Source organism: Ranitomeya variabilis, chromosome 1, assembly GCF_051348905.1.
Source record: "Ranitomeya variabilis isolate aRanVar5 chromosome 1, aRanVar5.hap1, whole genome shotgun sequence".
Taxonomy (NCBI): domain Eukaryota; kingdom Metazoa; phylum Chordata; class Amphibia; order Anura; family Dendrobatidae; genus Ranitomeya; species Ranitomeya variabilis.
Genome location: NC_135232.1, coordinates 787411974 through 787436435, shown reverse-complemented (window position 1 = coordinate 787436435; position 24462 = coordinate 787411974). Strand labels below are relative to the sequence as shown.

Below are 24462 nucleotides of genomic sequence, written 5' to 3'. Positions count from 1 at the left end.
TGAGCCAACGTCCACGGCGACAAATCGACATTCAGCATATCGCCATGAGAACAATCGAAAACTATTTTTTGTAATTAAAATACTAGGTTCCACTTCCTCAGGTTTCATAATCCGAATGTGTTTGCCGTCCACAGCCCCCACACAGATAGGAAAATTACAAATGTCCTGGAATTTTGCAGCATTTTCCAGCCAGAGTTCAGAGTGGGTTGGGAGAGGAATTATTGACACAGAAAATCACATAAAGCACGACAGGTGTCTCCAACAATCCCAGAAAGGGTGGACACTCCAATCCGGAATTGAAAATGTAAAGATGATAAGGTCTCTCCGGTAGCCATGAATCTGCCAAACATAAATTGGAAAAAAAAATACATGGCTTTTCTAACGATAATACTATCGACATGTGTTTGCTTTTCAAGATTACGTAACTCAGGGTCACCAACAGATGTTGCTCAGCAGGAATTGCTCGACGGAGTTGAGTGTCCTGCCTGGTGATAGATCCCCATACATATTGCAGCAAGTCATCGAAGCTCTGTTCCGACATCCTCGTGTAGTCAAAAAACTTCTATGGGTTTTCATGCAACTCTGTCTACAACGAGTGGCAGGCTCCAATGCTCTCTGGGTGTTCAAGGATGGGATGTTACCAGTAGCGACAACTACGTCTTCTCCGTTTTTGTCTTCTTTCTTCTTCACAAGCCACAGCAAAGGCAAAAGCCAATTTCAATTGTAAATCCAGATTATCATAGAAGCTGCCCATGTCAATATCCATCTTGCAGATGGATACAGCAGCCAAAGACGAGGATTTCATCAGTGCAGTGTGTATAAATATATAGAAATCCCATGAGACACGCCTATTGGGTGTCCGATGTCAAGGAAAAGCTACTGTAAAAGCATTGTCCTATTGAACGCATGCGCATAAACAACGCAAACACAATGCAAAACGCATGCAAATGTATGCACACGCAGCTTTTTTGCCATCATGCATAAGATGATGCGGATAAAAAATGCTGCGTAAGCATGCAGATGATACGCTGCGCACAAACGCTAATGTGAACCTAGCCTTAGAGCTTCTTATTTCTGCAAAATTGTCAACAATTGCATTTTAGATAAAATGAAGTCACAAGTCATACTGAATTGTTCCACGAGCACATACTTTTTTAATTTATGTATACTGTATGTTAGACATCATCCACCCTAAATTGAAATTTGACAAAAAAGGGCAGCACCAGGGCTTATCCTTTCCTGTTTTTCATTTAAGAAGGATACATTATATATCAATGTATCCACAGTCTTTGACTACCGACAAGCCTTGTGTTCACTGATCAGGTAGTCACATTCCCTAAGATCTGCCCACATTATTAACCTCTTCATCCCCAGCCTGTTTTCACCTTCCTGACCTGGCCAATTTTTTCAATTCTGGCCATTGTCAATTAATGAGAAAATAATTCTGGAATGCTGCAACGAATCCGAGTGATTCTAAGACTTTTTTTTGTGACATTTTGTACTTCATAACAGTGGTAAATTTAGGTTGATATGATTTGCATTTATTTACAAAAGTATTGAAAATTGTAATAAAAATGAGAAAATTTAGCAATTTTCAACTTTTTTTATTCCCTTAAATCAAATAGTTTTACTACACAAAATAAATAATACATAATATTAACCACATGTCTATTTTATATCAACATCCTATTTAAAAGATTATTTTTCTTGTTAGGAATTAAGTAGAGTTAAAATTTTATCACCAATTTCCCGTTTCCCAAAAAATTTAGGAAACCAATTTCTCCAGCCGGGAATAATTTTTGGGAAAGAAGGCGCATGGATGCCATTCACCAGGAGATGGACCCTTAGACAACACAGCCCCAACCCCCACCTCCGATGCATCCACTTCTATGATAAAAGGTTGAGAAACATCTGAGTGACTGAATATAGGTGCAATGTTAAAACAACTCTTTAAGGAGGAAAAAGCTGCTGAGCAGCAATCGACCATTTAGAAAAATCAGACCCCTTCTTTGTCATGTCAGTAAGGGGTTTCACCATTACCGAAAAATTTTGAATACATTTCTGGTAAAAATTAGTAAAACGCAGAAAGCGCTGCAACGCCTTCAGGCAGGGCCAGACTGGGACCAAAAAGCAGTCTGGGCACAAAAAAAAATTAACCAGCCCACATACAATGCATGTCCTCACCCAAATTGTAGAATACTGGCAGGTAGCGCCAACTTTTGCTTTACTTGTTACACCAATCAACTTGAAACATGTAAACCTGCAATGGCCATAGCGTGAATAGACAACAGTTCAATACAGACGGCCAGCAGACTATTACCACACTGCAGACTATACTAAAAAATACCGCTCTGATCAGACAAAACGTTTTGTATCTTCATTATAGGCATTGTTCACTAGAGGACAACCCCTTTTGAATGCTCCTAGTCTGATGACTCCTCCGCTCCGAGCGCTGTGTCCCCAGCAATCTCATGACATTGTTTATGTGGCATAAACGCTGCAGACTATCAGAGGATGTTGATGATCTGCAGCCTTCATAGTACAGTTTGATGATAACAAGCTGCTCTTGTGCCCTAAACAATGTCATGACACCTGTGCTGGTCCTGAAGTAAGTACGCTTGTATGTTTGTCGACACATTGGGGGCACAAACACTTTAAAGCAAACCGGTCACATCCCAAAATGCTGTTAACCCTACAGATATGGGGTTAATTTGAACTATATTCGTCCCAGAGGCCTCCAGTTTTCAGTTATACAGGAGCAGCTGCTGCGCCTTCAGTCACCACTCAATACATAGCCCCCATTCAATACATAGACCCTGGAAATGACTGACAACTGGCTCAGCAGTGCATCAGTACAGAGCCGGCTGTCAGTCAGAGATGGTGCACAGTTACAGCCGCTGCTCACTATGTACTGAGCCGGCTGTCAGTCAGAGATGGTGCATGGTTACAGCTGCCGCTCACTATGTAATAGTGGACAACCTCTTTAAGGCAAGACAGCAGCTACTATGGCCCTGATTAATCAAGATCCAATACTGGTGCTGTTCATTCAGGGCTTGATGAGATGTGCTGGAGTGAGAGGTGCTGGATTCATTATGCCTCTTAGCGAATCCTGACGCATCTTAAAATTTTTCGACTTATCAAAGTGTTTCAAGCAGATTTCAGGCTGAAAACACTTTGATGAATTGGGGTCTATGTGTGTCTATACCTGAACATCGCCATATACACATGCTTGGCAACACAGGCCCATTACTTACACCTGATATAGTCACACATTATATACAATTACACAGCACACATGCTGGACAACAAAACAACAAAGACACATTACATACACCTCATGTAGTCACACACGTCATACATGAACTTAGTACATACATGCTCTATAAGGCTGCCATCACACTAACAGTATTTGGTCAGTATTTTACATCAGTATTTGTAAACCAAAACCAGGAGTGGGTGATAAATGCAGAAGTTGTGCATATGTTTCTATTATACTTTTGCTCTAATTGTTCCACTCCTGGTTTTGGCTTACAAATACTGATGTACAATACTGACCAAATACTGCTAGTGTGACGGCAGCCTAAGAAATGCTCAGCAGGTACACATCATATAGACAGCACATGCATGCTGGACAACAATCACACACACGTGTATCACACACATGTGTCACACGTATCAAACACACACGTATCACACACACACACACATACGTATCACACACACACATGTATAACACACACGTGTATACCACGCACACATGTGTATAAGACTCACGTGTTTCACACACACACACATCACGCATGCAGCATCACACCCACACACGCAGCATCACACACACGCAGCATCACACACACGCAGCATCACACACACGCAGCATCACACACGCAGCATCACACACACGCATCTCAGACACACACGCAGCATCACACACACACGCAGCATCACACACACACAGCATAACCCACACACACATGCAGCATAACACACACGCAGCATAACCTACACACACGCAGCATCACACACATGCAGCATCACACACGCCGCATCACACACACAAGTGTCTTTTTCAAAATGGCAAAATATGGTGTAAAAAATGAGCAAAAAGACTAAATAAATTTGTCCTCTACTTTATGTTTTTTTTAATTGATAAAAGCAATGGAAACATTGATGCATGCTGAGAAACGGCCTACAGAGTATCTAACGGTTGGACACGACTGAATTGATAGAATTAAAATGTTTCTTTTGCAGTTACATCTGGAGTTTTTATCTTACTTGCAAACTTGAGCTAAGGTGATCATATTATTTATTTTATATCAGTTAAATATTTTCATTTTCTGGTTTATGTCAAAAAAATAACTCAGCATTTTTTTTTCTTTTTCATCTGTATGTCCTAATTCTAAAACATATTCTCATTTTTCAGCTTTGAATTCATCGTCTACAACTGAAACAGCAAACTCTACAACACATACCACTACTACAAAAATTGCATCTGATATTGTAACATCCGCAGGTAAGATATTTAGGAGCAATAGACAGACAAAAGTTATTAAAGGGAACCTGTCATCTGAATCATGTTGCCTAAATAATGGGCAGCATGAATCAGACATCGTTTATTGCCTTGTATGTATTACTCTGAGATGCTGCAGCATTTTTGAAAAAACATGCTTTGAGGTGGCAGTTGGGGACCATGCGATTTATTAGATTAGATTTATTAGATGTGCCAATTCTGGTGCTTCCCACTTGCACTGTAGCGGTGGCAAGCTGGGTTCAAATTTGTAGGGTTGATGTCACATTTGTATTGTTCGGTGACTTCAAGCCCATGGATTACTAATGGAGAGGTGTCTAGAACTACCATTATCATATAATTATTAATATTATTATTATTTATTTATATTATTATTTATTTATATACCACCATTAATTCCATGGTGCTGTACATGAGAAGGGGTTATATAAAAATACAAATATTACTTACAGTAAAGAAACTAACAAAGACAGACTGGTACAGAGGGAAGAGGACCCTGCCCTTGTGGGCTTACATTCTACAGGATTATGGGGGGAAGTTGGATCGCCCCCACGCAAGGGCAATGGGGTACTCGGCACTGGGTCCTTCGGTTCAGGGGACGTCACGGTGGCCTGACCTGGTCCGTGGCCCTTTGAGGGGTGTCCAATGAAGGGAGAGTTTGTATAATGTTCGTAATGCCACCTGTGGTATTCTGTTAGGGTGACCGACGCTGCTTAGGGGTCCGCTGGGGTGATGTTATGGCAGCAAGATGGTTTACCTTCCCACAGGTGAAGTGTATCCCCAGGGCCTCCCAGATGTGTAGATAGTGATGGTGGATGATGTAAGGCTCGGTAAATAACGAGGACGCAAAGCTCCTTTTTGTAAAACCAGTAGAGAGCACCTTTAAGAAGGTGCAAACTATTTACAGGAACAGTTTGTGATCATACACAGTCCATGATTCCGCAGTTCTTTGGTAATAAAACAATGATAACGTGTGAAAAAACAGGCTTAAACTTAGAATCCTCCTGAACTGAGGATCCATTTAAGGCATTACCCTAGGCGGGTTTTAGCAGCAAATAAACAGGAAAAGTTTTAAATAGAACTATTTACATTCCTTCGGGGTTTCAAGGTTTATTAGTGCCACTCTGGGGGTAGTCCTCGTGGATACTGACGACTACCTGGTACTACATAGAGTGCGTCCGCACTCCTGATGGGGGTCTGTGTACTCACAGTTCCTTGCTCCACGAGGGCACCAGCACATCTGGAGCACAGTACGACAGGTGCTCTATCAGAGATGGCGGCAGTCGTTGATTTCCTCACCTGGCCAGATGAAGGCGATGTTTGGCAATGTGGAGCCTTCGGCGACAACGGCTCCGAGTCTCTAGGTGGTGATGGCAGGGAGTCGATGGGCACTAAGAGGGTCTCATCGGTGGCTGGGGCAGGTTCAGATTGCTTACCTGCTGCCTCGGCGTCTCCGGGGCTGGTCTCCTCCACTGCAGGTGGTGGCTCCTTCGGCTGGCTGCGCTGCTGCTCCTGGATGCTGGCAGCTGCACGGTACCAGGATTTCCAGAGCTGGCAGCACAACTCCTCGACTTCCGCCCTGAGAACCTCCAGGTTCATACATGGCAGCGGGGCCTCTTCGGCTTTTGATTGGCGGACAGCACTGCAGGTATTCTCCTCCTCCTCCTCCTCCTCCTCCTCTTCTGGAGGACGGTTCCTTCTTCCTCCACCATCCCAGACTAGGAGGTGGATTCCTTTGGTTGATGGGCATATTTGTTAGGGTTTGAGTTCCCGCCTCTGCACAGGGGGAATCTCGGGCCATCTCCGCTGCGGTCTCCCATTTTTCTCCTGCCGCAGTGGAGCCTGCTCAGTGGAGACATTGGTCCCAGCATCTTGCTCAGTCCCACTCTGTACAAAGAGTTACTGCTGCTTTTCCTGCTTCTGCCATTGCAGTCAGTGCTGGGCAGCGGCGAGCAGATGCTTCTGGAACTAAGTCCTGCTCTTCTCGTTCTGAGCATGCCCTGAGTAAGATCTCTCAGTGGAGATTGAGGGTCACATGGTCAGATACTGCAGCTAAGTCCATTGGTCCTTTCAGGAAGGTCCTGTAGGTGCTAGGACTAAGTCCTGCTTGGTACACACTGAGCATGCCCAGGGCAAGATCTCTCAGTGGAGATTTAGGGTCACATGCTCAGGTATGGCAGCCTCTTATTGGTCCTTCTAGGAAGGTCTTTTACTTGCTGCAGCTATATAAGGCTCGCATGGCCGCAAGGCCATGCGCTAGTATTGCTTTCATTTATGTACTTTGCGCCAGTGTGGTCTTGTATGAGTGTGTTCAGGGACCCGGCTGAAATAAGCCCCTAGAATGCTGGCACCTCCGGCGAGGAGTTCGTATGCTTGTGTGTTCAGGGACCTGGCTGAAATAAGCCCTTAGAATGCTGGCACCTCCGGCGAGGAGTTTCGTGTGCGTGCAAGACCACTGACTGCTCTTGTTTAGACAGTTAGCCTGTGCCTCTGTGGAGTCTAACAGGGCGCAGCGCTTTGAGTTCACGGCTGCTCTGTGAAGTAACAGAGTTAGCTAACACTGCCATTAGTTCCGCTATTTGCTAGCAGCAGGTTGTCCTGCACGGTGGACCCCGGGCTGCGAACGCATCTATCCTAATAAATATATACTTTCATTAGGTGCGTTCCTCTAGCCCTATCATAACAATATTTTTCTGACATAGTAGTATCTGTGAGGGGCTGGCTCCATTTTCACACCGTTCTTCCAGGCTATGCCCACGATGACACGCCCCACTCCCTATGCACGCCGCATGGTGCTGTAATGGTGGCAGTTTTGGCGGACATTTTGGCGGTAAATGGCAGCACACAGTCCTTAAGCAAATCACAGTTCAAGCACAATTCTGGCACAGTTCTTAGGCGCACATGACCCGATTCTTCAGGCTTAAGTACATCCTGTTCGTGACGCCAAAGTTGGATCGCCACCACGCAAGGGCAATGGGGTACTCGGCACCGGGTCCTTCGGTTCAGGGGATGTCACGGTGGCCTGACCCGGTCCGTGGCCTTTTGAGGGGTGTCCAATGAAGGGAGAGTTTGTATAATGTTCGTGACGCCACCTGTGGTATTCGGTCAGGGTGACCGACGCTGCTTAGGGGTCCGCTGGGGTGATGTTATGGCAGCAAGATGGTTTACCTTCCCACAGGTGAAGTGTATCCCCAGTGCTTCCCAGATGTGTAGATAGTGATGGTGGATGATGTAAGGCACGGTAAATAATGAGGACACCAGGTTGCAGTCTCTTTACCTTTCACTGAAGGCTTCAGTGTCCTCAGTCCAGGGCACTGGATCACAGGGTAGGCTGAGTCCGGCCGGTCTGAAGTCAAATCCAGAGTCTCCTTGTCCAGGTGGAATGCAATAGCCTTCCTATGCGCACAGTAACACAGTAGGTTCCCACTTGCATAAGCTCTAATGAGGTCCTCACTGTTATTACTCTTCTCACTGTTCCCCGTAGTCGGATAGAACAAAACCCATATGACTGATGGCCTGAGGCTTGTTTATAGGGACCCTAGAGACGCCCTGATCCCCACAAGTTGCCACCGTGTCTTCTTAGGTATTAAGTTCGGGCAGCCAACTTGGAATTGACTCCAATCTCAGTCGCTGAAGCAGTGACGTAGAGCACTTTACTCCCTCGGTATTCTGGCTACCGGATCGCGCACCAGAAGGATGCCGCTTCTCTCAGCTACTATCCTCTCTGGTATCCACTTGTTGCTATGCCTTTGTTTCTCACTCACTACAACACGCTTCCTTTCAATGTCCCTTTCTTTGGATGCTGCCGCACGTGGGGCAGGCGCAGCTCCGTGGACCGTCGTCCTCCACAGACCGCAGTCTGGATCTGGCTGGAGATAACTCCAGCCAGCTTCTGCCAAACTTTGTCGGGCTCTCTCTGACTGTGTGAAGCCCAGTCAGCTTCTGTCTCAATTCCTAACCAACCCACCAGTTTTACCTATATGTGAGGAGTGGCCTAGTAGATAGAACCTTTGCTCCCCCTGGTGGCCTGGAGTGTGAAGTGTGTGTGTCGTTGTGATACCTGGACAGAAGATCTCCTTTATTGCCATCAGACGTAATATCACTCCCCCTGGTGGAAGAACGACATTACTGCAACGACCAGGACTCTGGAGCGCTGCAATATAACTATACAATCCTATAGTTACATGGTAAATAAGCACACAACCAAAATAAATTCTTTTATTTGAAATAAAACAAAACACACTTTTATTTTTTTTATCTAAAAATAACAGTTATACTCACCTGACGCCTTATTCCACTGGATCCCTCATCTCCTGTAAGAAAACAAAAATAAAAAGCAACAATATCACTCACCTATCCGTCGTTCTGTCCCACGCCATAATCCATGTTTGGGGGATAAACAGTTTTCAACCTGGATGGAGCAAAGATGCGACCGTCCAGGCTGAGAACAACTGGTGAGTGAACTGCTGTGAACGCAGGCTCAGTGGCCAGCGGTGACGTCATTGAGGTCACTGTCAGTCACTGAGGCCGGTTTCACACGTCAGTGGCTCCGGTACGTGTAGTGACAGTTTTCTCACTTACCGGAGACACTGACACACGTAGACCCATTCAAATGAATGGGTCTATGCACATGTCTCCATGTTTTCACGGACCGTGTGTCCGTGTGCAAAACACGGAGACATGTCCGCTTTTCTCCGGCAGCACGGTCCGCAAAGCGTCCCGCACACGTGCACACGGAGAACAGTGTGCACTCTCCTCCGTGTGCACGTACCGCCCGCAGGAGAAACAGCGCTACAGTTAGCACTGTCCCCCCTACTTGTGGTGCTGAAGGCGGCATTCATCCCTTCTGTCCTGCTCGGCTGAAAGCAGCACTTGCAGAACAGAAGAGATGAAAAATGATGTTTTTTTTTTTTTTTTAAATAAAGTTTGGGGGTCACCTCCCACCCCTCCCCACCCCCTGTGCGCCCGCCCGCTTGCAGAGAAATACTCACCCAGCTCCCGAGATGCCTCCTCTCAGTGCCGGCAGCTTGTCCTGTGTGAGCGGTCACGTGGTACTGCTCATTACAGTGATGAATATGTGGCTCCACCTCCCATAGGGGACCACAAACTTTATTTTAAACACAAAAAAATAAAAAAAACCTTCATTTTTCATTCCTTCTCTCCAGCGAACGCTGCTGGGGAGAAGGAATGAATGCCGGCTTCAGCACCAAAAGCAGGGGACAGCGCTTAACTGTGCTGTTTCTCCTGCGGCGGTACGTGCACACGGAGGAGAGTGCACACTGTTCTCCGTGTGCACGTGTGCGGGACGCTTTGCGGACCATGCTGCCGGAGAAACGTAGACATGTCTCTGTGTTTTGCACATGGACACACGGTCCGCGAAAAATCACTGACATGTGCAGAGACACATTGATTTTAATGTGTCTACGTGTGTCAGTGTCTCCGGTACGTGAGGAAACTGTCACCACACGTACCGGAGCCACTGACGTGTGAAACAGGCCTTAGTAGGGAAAGACCTGCCCACCGGATGATTTCAAGGTATGAGGGACAAATTTCATAAACGATTATTTCTTTTTTTTTAATAAATTCTTTATTTAAAGTAAAGACTAGAAACGTTAACTTACAAGCATTTTATATAAGAGTAAGTAAACCATAACCGTTTCAATAATGACATTGAGTAAAAGCAGACTAACATCATTAGAGAATGGTAGGAGAGGAAGAGGTGAAAAGGGTTGGAAAGGGGGGGGGTAGGAAGGAAAGATAAGGAAAAGGGAGGGGGGTCTGAGGGATGGAAGCAGGAAAAGGAAAAATTAGGAAAAAAAAGGGGGGAGGGAACAATGAACATAACAGTTCAAGTACACGTGGATATATCACTCAAAAACAAACAGTACGGTAGCAGAAATTCTCAAAATAGCAAGGACATGAAAGTAACAATATTAAGAAGACGCATTGGATCGAAACGTTCTCCAGGGGAGCCAATCTGATACAAAACGTTCATGGACATGCGCTTCCCAACTCGAGAGTTCCTCTAGTCTATAGATATGGTCAATTTTGTTGAACCACTCACCTAACGTTGGAGGAGACTCACTTCTCCAATGAATGGCTATTAAGTGCTTTGCCGCACTAAGCATCAAGGGAAGAAGACCATGTCTGGAGGGTCTGAAGTTATTTGTCGGGCACGAGAGAATGGCCTCAACGGCCAATAAGTTGGTTTTGATTAGTTTTAGCTTTTTAAACGTTGAGTTCACTCCCTCCCAAAAACCTCCGATCCTAGAACATTCCCAGAAAATGTGTGCATGGTTCCCTTGGGCGACCTGGCACCGCCAACACAAGTCAGAATCCGACAAACCAAGATGATGAAGCTTGACCGGTGTCATATGCCATCTAGTTAGTATCTTATATGAGTTTTCCTGCAGCAGGATACATCGGGAGAAACCCCGGGCAAACTTCAACACCTTTGAGATCTGATCGTCTGAAAAAGTAAAATTAAATTCAGATTCCCAGGAGTAAATAAAGGAGGTCTTAGAGAGTTGAGAGGGGGTAATGAGTCGTGAGTACATGCGGGATATAATTTTATATCTAGCTGAACCCGTTTTAAGCATGAGATCCAGCCATGACCAATTGGACTTATGTGGGAACCGCTCTCTGAATTGCGTTAGAATACGTTTAGTATGGTGTTCTTTAGAGTTGAGCGACTTTCATTTTTTTAAGATCGAGTCGGGTTTTGTGAAACCCGATTTTGTCCAGAGTCGAGTCGAGTGCAGTCGGCCGATTATCGCTAAAAGTCGGGGATCGACCGAAACACGAAACCCAATGCAAGTCAATGGGGAAGCATAGTCGGCAGTGAGTGGAGGCCAGGAAAACACCTACAGTGCCCATTTTAATGCCAAAAACATCCATTCTTGTTTCTGAAGCTTGTCAATCTTAATTAACTTTATAATAATAGTTGGGCATAGGGAATTGGGGGTCATTTGGCAAAAGTTGTGGGGGGAGTAGGGCTGGCTCAAGTTTTTCGTGGGCCCAGGAAATGCGGACTACGTCACGGCGGTGTTGCAGGGAAAGGTAAGTATTTCAACGTTGCAAGTGCTGTGATCCTGAGCAAGCAGGGGGGGCCCACTCGTTCGCATTGGCACTGGCACAGGGCCCCTCAAAGTACAGCGGTGTGTTTGCATGGCGGGGGCGCCTCCCACCAGCAGCGACACTTTTGCGTACTCTGAGGGGCCCTGTGCCAGTGACGTCACCAACGAGTATGCCCCCCCACCTGATGAAGGAACCTGCACTTTCATCTGCACCTTCCTCTCTGTCCCTGTGTAAGGTGGTATAACATGCGGGAAGGGGAACCTTACTTTCAGCAGGGTCAGATTCTGGCTGTGTAGAGTATAAGGGGAATGTAGTGGTCTCGGTCAATGTACCAGCAGACTCATCTAGCAGTGGCTGGGCAATGGGCAGGATGAGGAGGAAACAGATATAGGGCCAAAGAATATAGTAGGCTAAATGCAGTTCAAAATTGGTAACAGGACTAAACAGGCGGCATTGCTTTGTTCAGTGGAGTAGCAAACCCAAGAGCAGCAGACACTGTTTCAAGGGCCTAACCACACTAGTAGGCCAAATGCAGTTTAATATCTGATAGTATAGGGCGAAAGCCAGAATGTGGAAGCTCAGCTTTGTTCAGTTGAGGACAACACCAGGCAGGGGCAGACAGACACCTTTAGTAGGCCGGAACAGCCAATTTTTTTAAAAAACAGCAGTTAGTAAGAGGCAGAAGGTAGAAGCTCAGCTTTATTCAGTTGAGGACAACACCAGGCAGGGGCAGACCCCTTTAGTAGGCCGGAACAGCCAATTGCATTTTTAAAAATGGTAATTTGGAACTGAAGGTTGAAGCTCAGCTTTATTCAGTTGAGGACAACACCAGGCAGGGGCAGACAAACACCTTTAGTAGGCCGGAACAGCCAATTGCATTTTTAAAAATGGTAATTTGGAACTGAAGGTTGAAGCTCAGCTTTATTCAGTTGAGGACAACACCAGGCAGGGGCAGACAGACACATTTAGTAGGCCGGAACAGCCATTTGCATTTTTAAAAATGGTAATTTGGAACTGAAGGTTGAAGCTCAGCTTTATTCAGTTGAGGACAACACCAGGCAGGGGCAGACAGACACCTTTAGTAGGCCGGAACAGCCAATGGCATTTTTAAAAATGGTAATTTGGAACAGAAGGTTGAAGCACAGCTTTGTTCAGTTGAGGACAACACCAGGCAGGGGCAGACAGACACCTTTAGTAGGCCGGAACAGCCAATTTTTTTAAAAAAACAGCAGTTAGTAAGAGGCAGAAGGTAGAAGCTCAGCTTTATTCAGTTGAGGACAACACCAGGCAGGGGCAGACCCCTTTAGTAGGCCGGAACAGCCAATTGCATTTTTAAAAATGGTAATTTGGAACTGAAGGTTGAAGCTCAGCTTTATTCAGTTGAGGACAACACCAGGCAGGGGCAGACAGACACCTTTAGTAGGCCGGAACAGCCAATTGCATTTTTAAAAATGGTAATTTGGAACTGAAGGTTGAAGCTCAGCTTTATTCAGTTGAGGACAACACCAGGCAGGGGCAGACAGACACCTTTAGTAGGCCGGAACAGCCAATTGCATTTTTAAAAATGGTAATTTGGAACAGAAGGTAGAAGCTCAGCTTTATTCAGTTGAGGACAACACCAGGCAGGGGCAGACATTCACCTTTAGTAGGCCGGAACAGCCAATTGCATTTTTAAAAATGGTAATTTGGAACTGAAGGTTGAAGCTCAGCTTTATTCAGTTGAGGACAACACCAGGCAGGGGCAGACAGACAGACACCTTTAGTAGGCCGGAACAGCCAATGGCATTTTTAAAAATGGTAATTTGGAACAGAAGGTAGAAGCTCAGCTTTATTCAGTTGAGGACAACACCAGGCAGGGGCAGACATTCACCTTTAGTAGGCCGGAACAGCCAATTGCATTTTTAAAAATGGTAATTTGGAACTGAAGGTTGAAGCTCAGCTTTATTCAGTTGAGGACAACACCAGGCAGGGGCAGACAGACACCTTTAGTAGGCCGGAACAGCCAATTGCATTTTTAAAAATGGTAATTTGGAACAGAAGGTAGAAGCTCAGCTTTATTCAGTTGAGGACAACACCAGGCAGGGGCAGACATTCACCTTTAGTAGGCCGGAACAGCCAATTGCATTTTTAAAAATGGTAATTTGGAACTGAAGGTTGAAGCTCAGCTTTATTCAGTTGAGGACAACACCAGGCAGGGGCAGACAGACACCTTTAGTAGGCCGGAATGGAGCGCCCCCACACCGCCGCAGGGCCGAGGGGTACCCGGAGCCGGGCCTCTAGGTCTCAGTCCTGGGGTTGTCACGGTGGCTAGACCCGGTCCGTGGCCCTGTCTGTCAGTGGGGGACGTCCGGTGCAATAAGTGGTGTAGTAACGGTGTAGCGGTGCAGTTGTGGGGTGCAGGTCGCGGTAAATAACGAGGACACCAGGTTGCAGTCTCTTTACCTCTTTACTGAAGCTCTCTGGGTCCTCAGTCCAGAATACGGCTCACCAGGCTGCGCAAGTCCGGCCGGTCCAATGGCACTTCCAGAGCTCTCCTTGCAGGTGGAAATCGGTGCCTTCCTTCTAGCGCTATGTGTTGCAGTCCTTCCCTGCTGTGCTTACGGAAAGTACCCCACAACTGTTGTGTCTGTTTCTCGTGTTCCCTCACAACAACTTAATTCGCAATGATCTTCCTCGTCCCTCCAGATACTATGGTAGGAACGCACCCGTATGACGGGGAGGCTCGGAGATCTTCCGGGACTCTATCTGCGCCCCTCTCCTGTTGGTACCCCCCTTTGCCTTCCTGGGTGATGCGTGAGACAGTCCGCCTAAAGCTAACTGCCCTGCCGTAGGTCTGAGGTATGGCTTGAAACTCTTTACCTCCTCGGCGTTCCGGCCACCGGTAGTGCGCCTCAGTAAGGTGCTGCCTCTTTCAGCACAACCCTCACTGGTATCTCCTTTCGCTTGACTTCGTTTCTCACTCAGCACAATCTATCTCGCTTCTAGTCCTTTCTTGAGTCCCGCCGCTTCCAGGAGCCTGCGCGGACCCGTTATGTTCTTTCAATGCCAAGCCTCTGCCAGGATCCCACCCCTGGCAGAGACCCTACAGTCTCTCCCTTCACAACACCCCCTGCCACAGGGTGTTGCTCCGTTCAATCCCGTCAGCGTTCTCTCTAACTTCCTGCCTGACCCCCAGTTTACCCACTATGGTGGGGAGTGGCCTAATGAATAGCACCCTTAGCTCCCCCCGGAGGCCCAGCTGTGAGATGTATTGGTGACTGTGATACCTGCTCAGAGAACTCCTTCAGTGCCATCGAACGCACCATGGCCCCCCTTAGTGGCTGAGCCATGATACTGCAACGACCAGGACTCTGGGGCGCTGCAGGAACAGCCAATGGCATTTTTAAAAATGGTAATTTGGAACAGAAGGTAGAAGCTCAGCTTTATTCAGTTGAGGACAACACCAGGCAGGGGCAGACATTCACCTTTAGTAGGCCGGAACAGCCAATTGCATTTTTAAAAATGGTAATTTGGAACTGAAGGTTGAAGCTCAGCTTTATTCAGTTGAGGACAACACCAGGCAGGGGCAGACAGACACCTTTAGTAGGCCGGAACAGCCAATTGCATTTTTAAAAATGGTAATTTGGAACTGAAGGTTGAAGCACAGCTTTATTCAGTTGCAGCTTCTTGGCAATAATATAAAGAAGACGAGACAGGACAACACTCGTTGGATGCCATATCTGTGTTTTCACTGGAAAAAAACCTGTCATTTAACTACTTGTAGGAGAAAGTTTTTGTAGCTGGAGGCCACTTTTTGTATTGTACCAGTTTTTGGTTGTATGTTTGGAACTGAAGGTTGAAGCTCAGCTTTATTCAGTTGAGGACAACACCAGGCAGGGGCAGACAGACACCTTTAGTAGGCCGGAACAGCCAATTGCATTTTTAAAAATGGTAATTTGGAACTGAAGGTTGAAGCTCAGCTTTATTCAGTTGAGGACAACACCAGGCAGGGGCAGACAGACACCTTTAGTAGGCCGGAACAGCCAATTGCATTTTTAAAAATGGTAATTTGGAACTGAAGGTTGAAGCTCAGCTTTATTCAGTTGAGGACAACACCAGGCAGGGGCAGACAGACACCTTTAGTAGGCCGGAACAGCCAATGGCAGTTTTAAAAATGGTAATTTGGAACAGAAGGTTGAAGCACAGCTTTGTTCAGTTGAGGACAACACCAGGCAGGGGCAGACAGACACCTTTAGTAGGCCGGAACAGCCAATTTTTTTTAAAAAACAGCAGTTAGTAAGAGGCAGAAGGTAGAAGCTCAGCTTTATTCAGTTGAGGACAACACCAGGCAGGGGCAGACCCCTTTAGTAGGCCGGAACAGCCAATTGCATTTTTAAAAATGGTAATTTGGAACTGAAGGTTGAAGCTCAGCTTTATTCAGTTGAGGACAACACCAGGCAGGGGCAGACAGACACCTTTAGTAGGCCGGAACAGCCAATGGCATTTTTAAAAATGGTAATTTGGAACAGAAGGTTGAAGCACAGCTTTGTTCAGTTGAGGACAACACCAGGCAGGGGCAGACAGACACCTTTAGTAGGCCGGAACAGCCAATTTTTTTTAAAAAACAGCAGTTAGTAAGAGGCAGAAGGTAGAAGCTCAGCTTTATTCAGTTGAGGACAACACCAGGCAGGGGCAGACCCCTTTAGTAGGCCGGAACAGCCAATGGCATTTTTAAAAATGGTAATTTGGAACAGAAGGTAGAAGCTCAGCTTTATTCAGTTGAGGACAACACCAGGCAGGGGCAGACAGACACCTTTAGTAGGCCAGAACAGCCAATTGCATTTTTAAAAATGGTAATTTGGAACTGAAGGTTGAAGCTCAGCTTTATTCAGTTGAGGACAACACCAGGCAGGGGCAGACACCTTTAGTAGGCCGGAACAGCCAATTTTATTAAAAAAAAGCAGTTAATAAGAGGCAGAAGGTAGAAGCTCAGCTTTATTCAGTTGAGGACAACACCAGGCAGGGGCAGACACCTTTAGTAGGCCGGAACAGCCAATTTCATTTTTAAAATTCGTAATTTGGAACAGAAGGTTGAAGCACAGCTTTATTCAGTTGCAGCTTCTTGGCAATAATATAAAGAAGACGTGACAGGACAACACTCGGTGGATGCCATATCTGTGTTTTCAATGGAAAAAAACCTTTCAGTTAACTATTTGCAGGATAAAGTTTTTGTAGCTGGTGGACAATTTTTTTTAAAAAAAGCAGTTAATAAGAGGCAGAAGGTAGAAGCTCAGCTTTAATCAGTTGCAGCTTCTTGGCAATAATATAAAGAAGATGCGACAGGACAACACTCGGTGGATGCCATATCTGTGTTTTCAATGGAAAAAAACCTTTCAGTTAACTACTTGCAGGAGAAAGTTTTTGTAGCTGGTGGCCAATTTTTGTACTGTACCAGTTTTTTGTTGTATGTGTTTTTGTTTTTAATGTTAAAATGTCTGCATTTGATATCTCTCCAGTATTTTCTTTTTTATAAGCAAAATACTGCAGTTTTACATCGGTTACATGGATACACGGGCAGGCAGCTTGGTGGTCAGTGGAGGAGTATTTAAAGTAGGGACCGCAGACAGGCTATCAAAGGCCTAAAATAACAAACAATAGGCTTATGGCAGTTTTACATCGGTTACATGGATACACGGGCAGGCAGCTTGGTGGTCAGTGGAGGAGTATTTAAAGTAGGGACCGCAGACAGGCTATCAAAGGCCTAAAATAACAAACAATAGGCTCATGGCTGTTTTACATCGGTTACATGGATACACGGGCAGGCAGCTTGGTGGTCAGTGGAGGAGTATTTAAAGTAGGGACCGCAGACAGGCTATCAAAGGCCTAAAATAACAAACAATAGGCTCATGGCAGCTTTACATCGGTTACATGGATACACAGGCAGCTTGGTGGTCAGTGGAGGAGTATTTAAAGTAGGGACCGCAGACAGGCTATCAAAGGCCTAAAATAACAAACAATAGGCTCATGGCTGTTTTACATCGGTTACATGGATACATGGGCAGGCAGCTTGGTGGTCAGTGGAGGAGTATTTAAAGTAGGGACCGCAGACAGGCTATCAAAGGCCTAAAATAACAAACAATAGGCTCATGGCAGCTTTACATCGGTTACATGGATACACAGGCAGCTTGGTGGTCAGTGGAGGAGTATTTAAAGTAGGGACCGCAGACAGGCTATCAAAGGCCTAAAATAACAAACAATAGGCTCATGGCTGTTTTACATCGGTTACATGGATACACGGGCAGGCAGCTTGGTGGTCAGTGGAGGAGTATTTAAAGTAGGGACCGCAGACAGGCTATCAAAGGCCTAAAATAACAAACAATAGGCTCATGGCAGTTTTACATCGGTTACATGGATACACAGGCAGCTTGGTGGTCAGTGGAGGAGTATTTAAAGTAGGGACCGCAGACAGGCTATCAAAGGCCTAAAATAACAAACAATAGGCTCATGGCTGTTTTACATCGGTTACATGGATACACGGGCAGGCAGCTTGGTGGTCAGTGGAGGAGTATTGCAAGGAGTGTCTGTCCCAGTACTCCCAAAATATAAATAGATGTTAATGTCTCGCAAAACAACCAAAAAAAAAAAAAAGGTGGCATACTTAGGTACAGGGGTGGGCTCATCTGCTGAGTTTCTGACATAGTAATTTGGCAGTAACTATTTAATGGTGCCAATATAGGACACAGACACAGACTACTTTAAGTTGCATCATAGATGTCTACAAATTTGTATTGTCAGTGCCAGACATTGAATGATGTCAGCGAATAGACTAAAGATTGGTGGAGCTGTGCGACATAATTTTGCACGTGGTAGAGCACAGTTTGAGCTGGGGGAGGGGGGAACTCTCTTGAGGCCGGCGGGACCGCCCCAGGGCCCCTCATGTTACAACGGTGTGTCTGACGTTGGGTGCGCACCACCACCGCCAGAGACACTACATTGTACTATGAGGGACCCAGTAGCAATGCCGTCAACCAAAAGCGAGCACACCCACCTCTTCAGACAAACAGCAGTCTCACGGGTGCTTGCGCCAAGTCGCGATACCACGGCCCCGTGTGGGGAGTTTGGCCATTTAGGGAGGTGTAAACATGTCGTATGCTGTACAATCAGCTGCAGCAAATTAGACATTAGAAAAGTAATTCACAGGCAAGAGCTTTTCATAGGAAAGCTAGGTGTCGGCCGGGCAAGGTGGGGCAAAAGATTTCGAAATCCAGTTGTGGTTCATTTTAATGAATGTTAGATCGTCAACATTTTGGGTAGCCAGACGAGTCCTTTTTTCGGTTAATATTGAACCTGCAGCACTGAATACTCTTTCTGATAGGACACTTGCTGCCGGGCAAGCAAGCTCCTGCAATGCATATTCTGCCAATTCTGGCCAGGTGTCTAATTTTGATGCCCAGTAATCAAATGGGAATGACGGTTGAGGGAGAACATCGATAAGGGATGAAAAATAGTTAGTAACCATACTGGACAAATGTTGTCTCCTGTCACTTTCAATTGATGCAGCAGTACCTGTCCTGTCTGCGGTCATAGCAAAATCACTCCACAACCTGGTCAGAAAACCCCTCTGTCCAACGCCACTTCTGATGTGTGCACCCCTAACACTCCTAGTCTGTTGCCCCCGTGAGAACGATCACGTGCGCTGTGTGCTGGGAATGCCTGAAGCAAACGGTCAACAAGAGTTGATTGTTTGGTTGCTAATATTAGTTCCAAGTTCTCATGTGGCATAATATTTTGCAATTTGCCTTTATAGCATGGATCAAGGAGGCAGGCCAACCAGTAATCGTCATCGTTCATCATTTTCGTTATGCGTGTGTCCCTTTTTAGGATACGTAAGGCATAATCCGCCATGTGGGCCAAAGTTCCAGTTGTCAAATCTCCGGTTGTGATTGGGTGAGGGGCAGTTGCAGGCAAATCTACGTCACTTGTGTCCCTCAAAAAACCAGAACCCGGCCTTGACACGCAGCCAATTTCCAGTGCCCCCGGGAAAGGTTCCGCATTAAAAATATACTCATCCCCATCATCCTCCTCGTCCTCCACCTCCTCTTCGCCCGCTACCTCGTCCTGTACACTGCCCTGACCAGACAATGGCTGACTGTCATCAAGGCTTTCCTCTTCCTCTGGTGCAGACGCCTGCTCCTTTATGTGCGTCAAACTTTGCATCAGCAGACGCATTAGGGGGATGCTCATGCTTATTACGGCGTTGTCTGCACTAACCAGCCGTGTGCATTCCTCAAAACACTGAAGGACTTGACACATGTCTTGTATCTTCGACCACTGCACACCTGACAACTCCATGTCTGCCATCCTACTGCCTGCCCGTGTATGTGTATCCTCCCACAAAAACATAACAGCCCGCCTCTGTTGGCACAGTCTCTGAAGCATGTGCAGTGTTGAGTTCCACCTTGTTGCAACGTCTATGATTAGGCGATGCTGGGGAAGGTTCAAAGACCGCTGATAGGTCTGCATACGGCTGGCGTGTACAGGCGAACGTCGGATATGTGAGCAAAGTCCACGCACTTTGAGGAGCAGGTCGGAGAACCCAGGATAAGTTTTCAATAAGCACTGCACCACCAGGTTTAAGGTGTGAGCCAGGCAAGGAATGTGTTTCAGTTGGGAAAGGGAGATGGCAGCCATGAAATTCCTTCCGTTATCACTAACTACCTTGCCTGCCTCAAGATCTACTGTGCCCAGCCACGACTGCGTTTCTTGTTGCAAGAACTCGGACAGAACTTCCGCGGTGTGTCTGTTGTCGCCCAAACACTTCATAGCCAATAAAGCCTGCTGACGCTTGCCAGTAGCTGGCCCATAATGGGACAACTGGTGTGCAACAGTGTCATCTGCCGATGGAGTGGTTGGCCGACTGCGGTCTGTGGAAGAGCTGTAGCTTCTGCAGGAGGACGAGGAGGAGGAGGAGGAGGGGGTGCGAACGCCTACAGCCAACTGTTTCCTAGACCGTGGGCTAGGCACAACTGTCCTGAAATTGATGTCCCCTGTGGACCCTGCATCCACCACATTCACCCAGTGTGCCGTGATGGACACATAACGTCCCTGGCCATGCCTACTGGTCCATGCATCTGTAGTCAGGTGCACCTTTGTACTCACAGATTGCCTGAGTGCATGGACGATGCGCTGTTTAACATGCTGGTGCAGGGCTGGGATGGCTTTTCTGGAAAAAAAGTGTCGACTGGGTAGCTCGTATCGTGGTTCAGTGTACTCCATCAGGGCTTTGAAAGCTTCGCTTTCAACTAACCGGTAGGGCATCATCTCTAACGAGATTAGTCTAGCTATGTGGGCGTTAAAACCCTGTGTACGCGGATGCGAGGATAAGTACTTCCTTTTTCTAACCAGAGTCTCATGTAGTGTGAGCTGAACTGGAGAGATGGAGATCGTGGAACTTGCGGGTGTGCCGGTGGACATGGCAGACTGAGAGACGGTTGGAGACGGTATTGTTTCCGCCGGTGCCCTAGATGCAATATTTCCGCCTACAAAACTGGTGATTCCCTGACCCTGACTGCTTTTGGCTGGCAAAGAAACCTGCACAGATACTGCCAGTGGTGCGGAAAATGGTGGCCTTACAGTGACGGAAGGGATGTTGCGTTGATGACTAGCTTTATTGGCCGAGGGTGCTACAACCTTAAGGGACGTTTGGTAGTTAGTCCAGGCTTGAAAATGCATGGTGGTTAAGTGTCTATGCATGCAACTAGTATTGAGACTTTTTAGATTCTGACCTCTGCTTAAGCTAGTAGAACATTTTTGACAGATGACTTTGCGCTGATCAATTGGATGTTGTTTAAAAAAATGCCAGACTGCACTCTTCCTAGCATCGGATCCCTTTTCAGGGATTGCAGACTGAGCTTTAACCGGATGGCAACGCTGTGCTCCAACAGGTTTTGGCTTTGACACGCGTTTTGGGCCAGATATTGGCCCGGCAGATGGAACCTGTTGCGATGTTGATGCCTGCTGCGGCCCCTCCTCCACCTCCGCTTCTGAACTACTGCTGCCTGCACCCTGTTCCCCCAATGGCTGCCAATCGGGGTCAACAACCGGGTCATCTATTACCTCCTCTTCGAGCTCGTGTGCAACTTCGTCTGTGTCACTGTGTCGGTCTGTGGTATAGCATTCGTGGCGGGGCAACATAGTCTCATCAGGGTCTGATTGTGGATCTGTACCCTGAGAGGGCAATGTGGTGGTCTGAGTCAAAGGAGCAGCATAGTACTCTGGCTGTGGCTGTGCATCAGTGCACTCCATGTCAGAATCTACTTGTAATGGGCATGGCCTGTTAAGTGTTTCACTTTCTAAGCCAGGGACGGTATGTGTAAAGAGCTCCATGGAGTGACCCGTTGTGTCGCCTGCTGCATCCTTCTCTCTTGTTGTAGTTTTTGCTGAGGAGGACAAGGAAGCGACTTGTCCCTGACCGTGAACATCCACAAGCGACGCGCTGCTTTTACATTTACCAGTTTCAGAAGAGGAGGCAAAAGAGCTAGAGGCTGAGTCTGCAATGTAAGCCAAAACTTGCTGTTGCTGCTCTGGCTTTAAAAGCGTTTTTCCTACTCCCAGAAAAGAGAGCGTTCGAGGCCTTGTGTAGCCAGACGACGAAACTGGCTCCACAGCTCCAGACTTAGGTGGAATATTTTTATCCCCACGACCACCTGATGCTCCACTACCACTACCATCATTACCAGCTGACAATGAACGCCCACGGCCACGACCTCTTGCACCAGACTTCCTCATTGTTTTAAAAAATTAACCAAAGTAACTTTATTTGTTGCTGTCAAACAACTTACACGGTGAGCTATAACTTCAGTATGATTTCAATATCCCTTAACAGGTTGGTGAGACCACAAGGAAAATCAGGCACAATGTTACACACTCTGTTTTCTGTGGCACAAAATCACAGAGATGACACACACGCAGGACTGTCACTCAAGCACTAATGTCAATATTATTCTCCCACCTAATTTTTTTTTTTTTTTCCCAGGGAGACTTTAGAAACCAAATAAGATAAAATGTTTTTTTCAGGGACAATTTAGAAACCAAATACTAATAAAAAAAAAAAAAAAAATAGCCTTTCTATGGTCCACAATTAGAGAGAGAGAGGTGGCACACCCAGGAGTCAAGACTGGCACACAAGCTGAAAGGGCAATATTACTCTCCCACTGTTTTTTTATGTACTTTTTTTTTTTTTCAGGGAGACTTTAGAAACCAAATAATATTAAACAAAGCAAAAAAATAAATAGGCTTTCTATGGCCCACAATTAGAGAGAGAGAGGTGGCACACCCAGGAGTCAAGACTGGCACACAAGCTGAAAGGGCAATATTACTCTCCCACTGTTTTTTTATGTATTTTTTTTTTTTCAGGGAGACTTTAGAAACCAAATAATATTAAACAAAGCAAAAAAATAAATAGGCTTTCTATGGCCCACAATTAGAGAGAGAGAGGTGGCACACCCAGGAGTCAAGACTGGCACACAAGCTGAAAGGGCAATATTACTCTCCCACTGTTTTTTTATGTATTTTTTTTTTTTCAGGGAGACTTTAGAAACCAAATAATATTAAACAAAGCAAAAAATAAATAGGCTTTCTATGGCCCACAATTAGAGAGAGAGAGGTGGCACACCCAGGAGTCAAGACTGGCACACAAGCTGAAAGGGCAATATTACTCTCCCACTGTTTTTTTATGTATTTTTTTTTTTCAGGGAGACTTTAGAAACCAAATAATATTAAAAAAAGCAAAAAAATAAATAGGCTTTCTATGGCCCACAATTAGAGAGAGAGAGGTGGCACACCCAGGAGTCAAGACTGGCACACAAGCTGAAAGGGCAATATTACTCTCCCACTGTTTTTTTATGTACTTTTTTTTTTCAGGGAGACTTTAGAAACCAAATAATATTAAAAAAAGCAAAAAAATAAATAGGCTTTCTATGGCCCACAATTAGAGAGAGAGAGGTGGCACACCCAGGAGTCAAGACTGGCACACAAGCTGAAAGGGCAATATTACTCTCCCACTGTTTTTTTATGTATTTTTTTTTTTTCAGGGAGTCTTTAGAAACCAAATAATATTAAACAAAGCAAAAAAATAAATAGGCTTTCTATGGCCCACAATTAGAGAGAGAGAGGTGGCACACCCAGGAGTCAAGACTGGCACACAAGCTGAAAGGGCAATATTACTCTCCCACTGTTTTTTTATGTATTTTTTTTTTTCAGGGAGACTTTAGAAACCAAATAATATTAAACAAAGCAAAAAAATAAATAGGCTTTCTATGTCCCACAATTAGAGAGAGAGAGGTGGCACACCCAGGAGTCAAGACTGGCACACAAGCTGAAAGGGCAATATTACTCTCCCACTGTTTTTTTATGTACTTTTTTTTTTTTTCAGGGAGACTTTAGAAACCAAATAATATTAAAAAAAGCAAAAAAATAAATAGGCTTTCTATGGCCCACAATTAGAGAGAGAGAGGTGGCACACCCAGGAGTCAAGACTGGCACACAAGCTGAAAGGGCAATATTACTCTCCCACTGTTTTTTTATGTATTTTTTTTTTTTTCAGGGAGACTTTAGAAACCAAATAATATTAAACAAAGCAAAAAAATAAATAGGCTTTCTATGGCCCACAATTAGAGAGAGAGAGGTGGCACACCCAGGAGTCAAGACTGGCACACAAGCTGAAAGGGCAATATTACTCTCCCACTGTTTTTTTATGTATTTTTTTTTTTCAGGGAGACTTTAGAAACCAAATAATATTAAACAAAGCAAAAAAATAAATAGGCTTTCTATGGCCCACAATTAGAGAGAGAGAGGTGGCACACCCAGGAGTCAAGACTGGC

At 45.8% G+C, this 24462-nt stretch overlaps 1 protein-coding gene across 1 annotated transcript in view; it reads left to right on the top strand.

The window, feature by feature from the left end:
* CIST1 (colon, intestine and stomach enriched 1) overlaps positions 1-24462 on the top strand; it is a 233774-nt gene that overhangs the window by 115442 nt on the left and 93870 nt on the right. The window contains exon 2 of the mRNA XM_077272939.1: positions 4421-4510. Coding sequence (XP_077129054.1) covers positions 4421-4510 — 90 coding nt within the window. The remainder of the gene's footprint in view (positions 1-4420; positions 4511-24462) is intronic.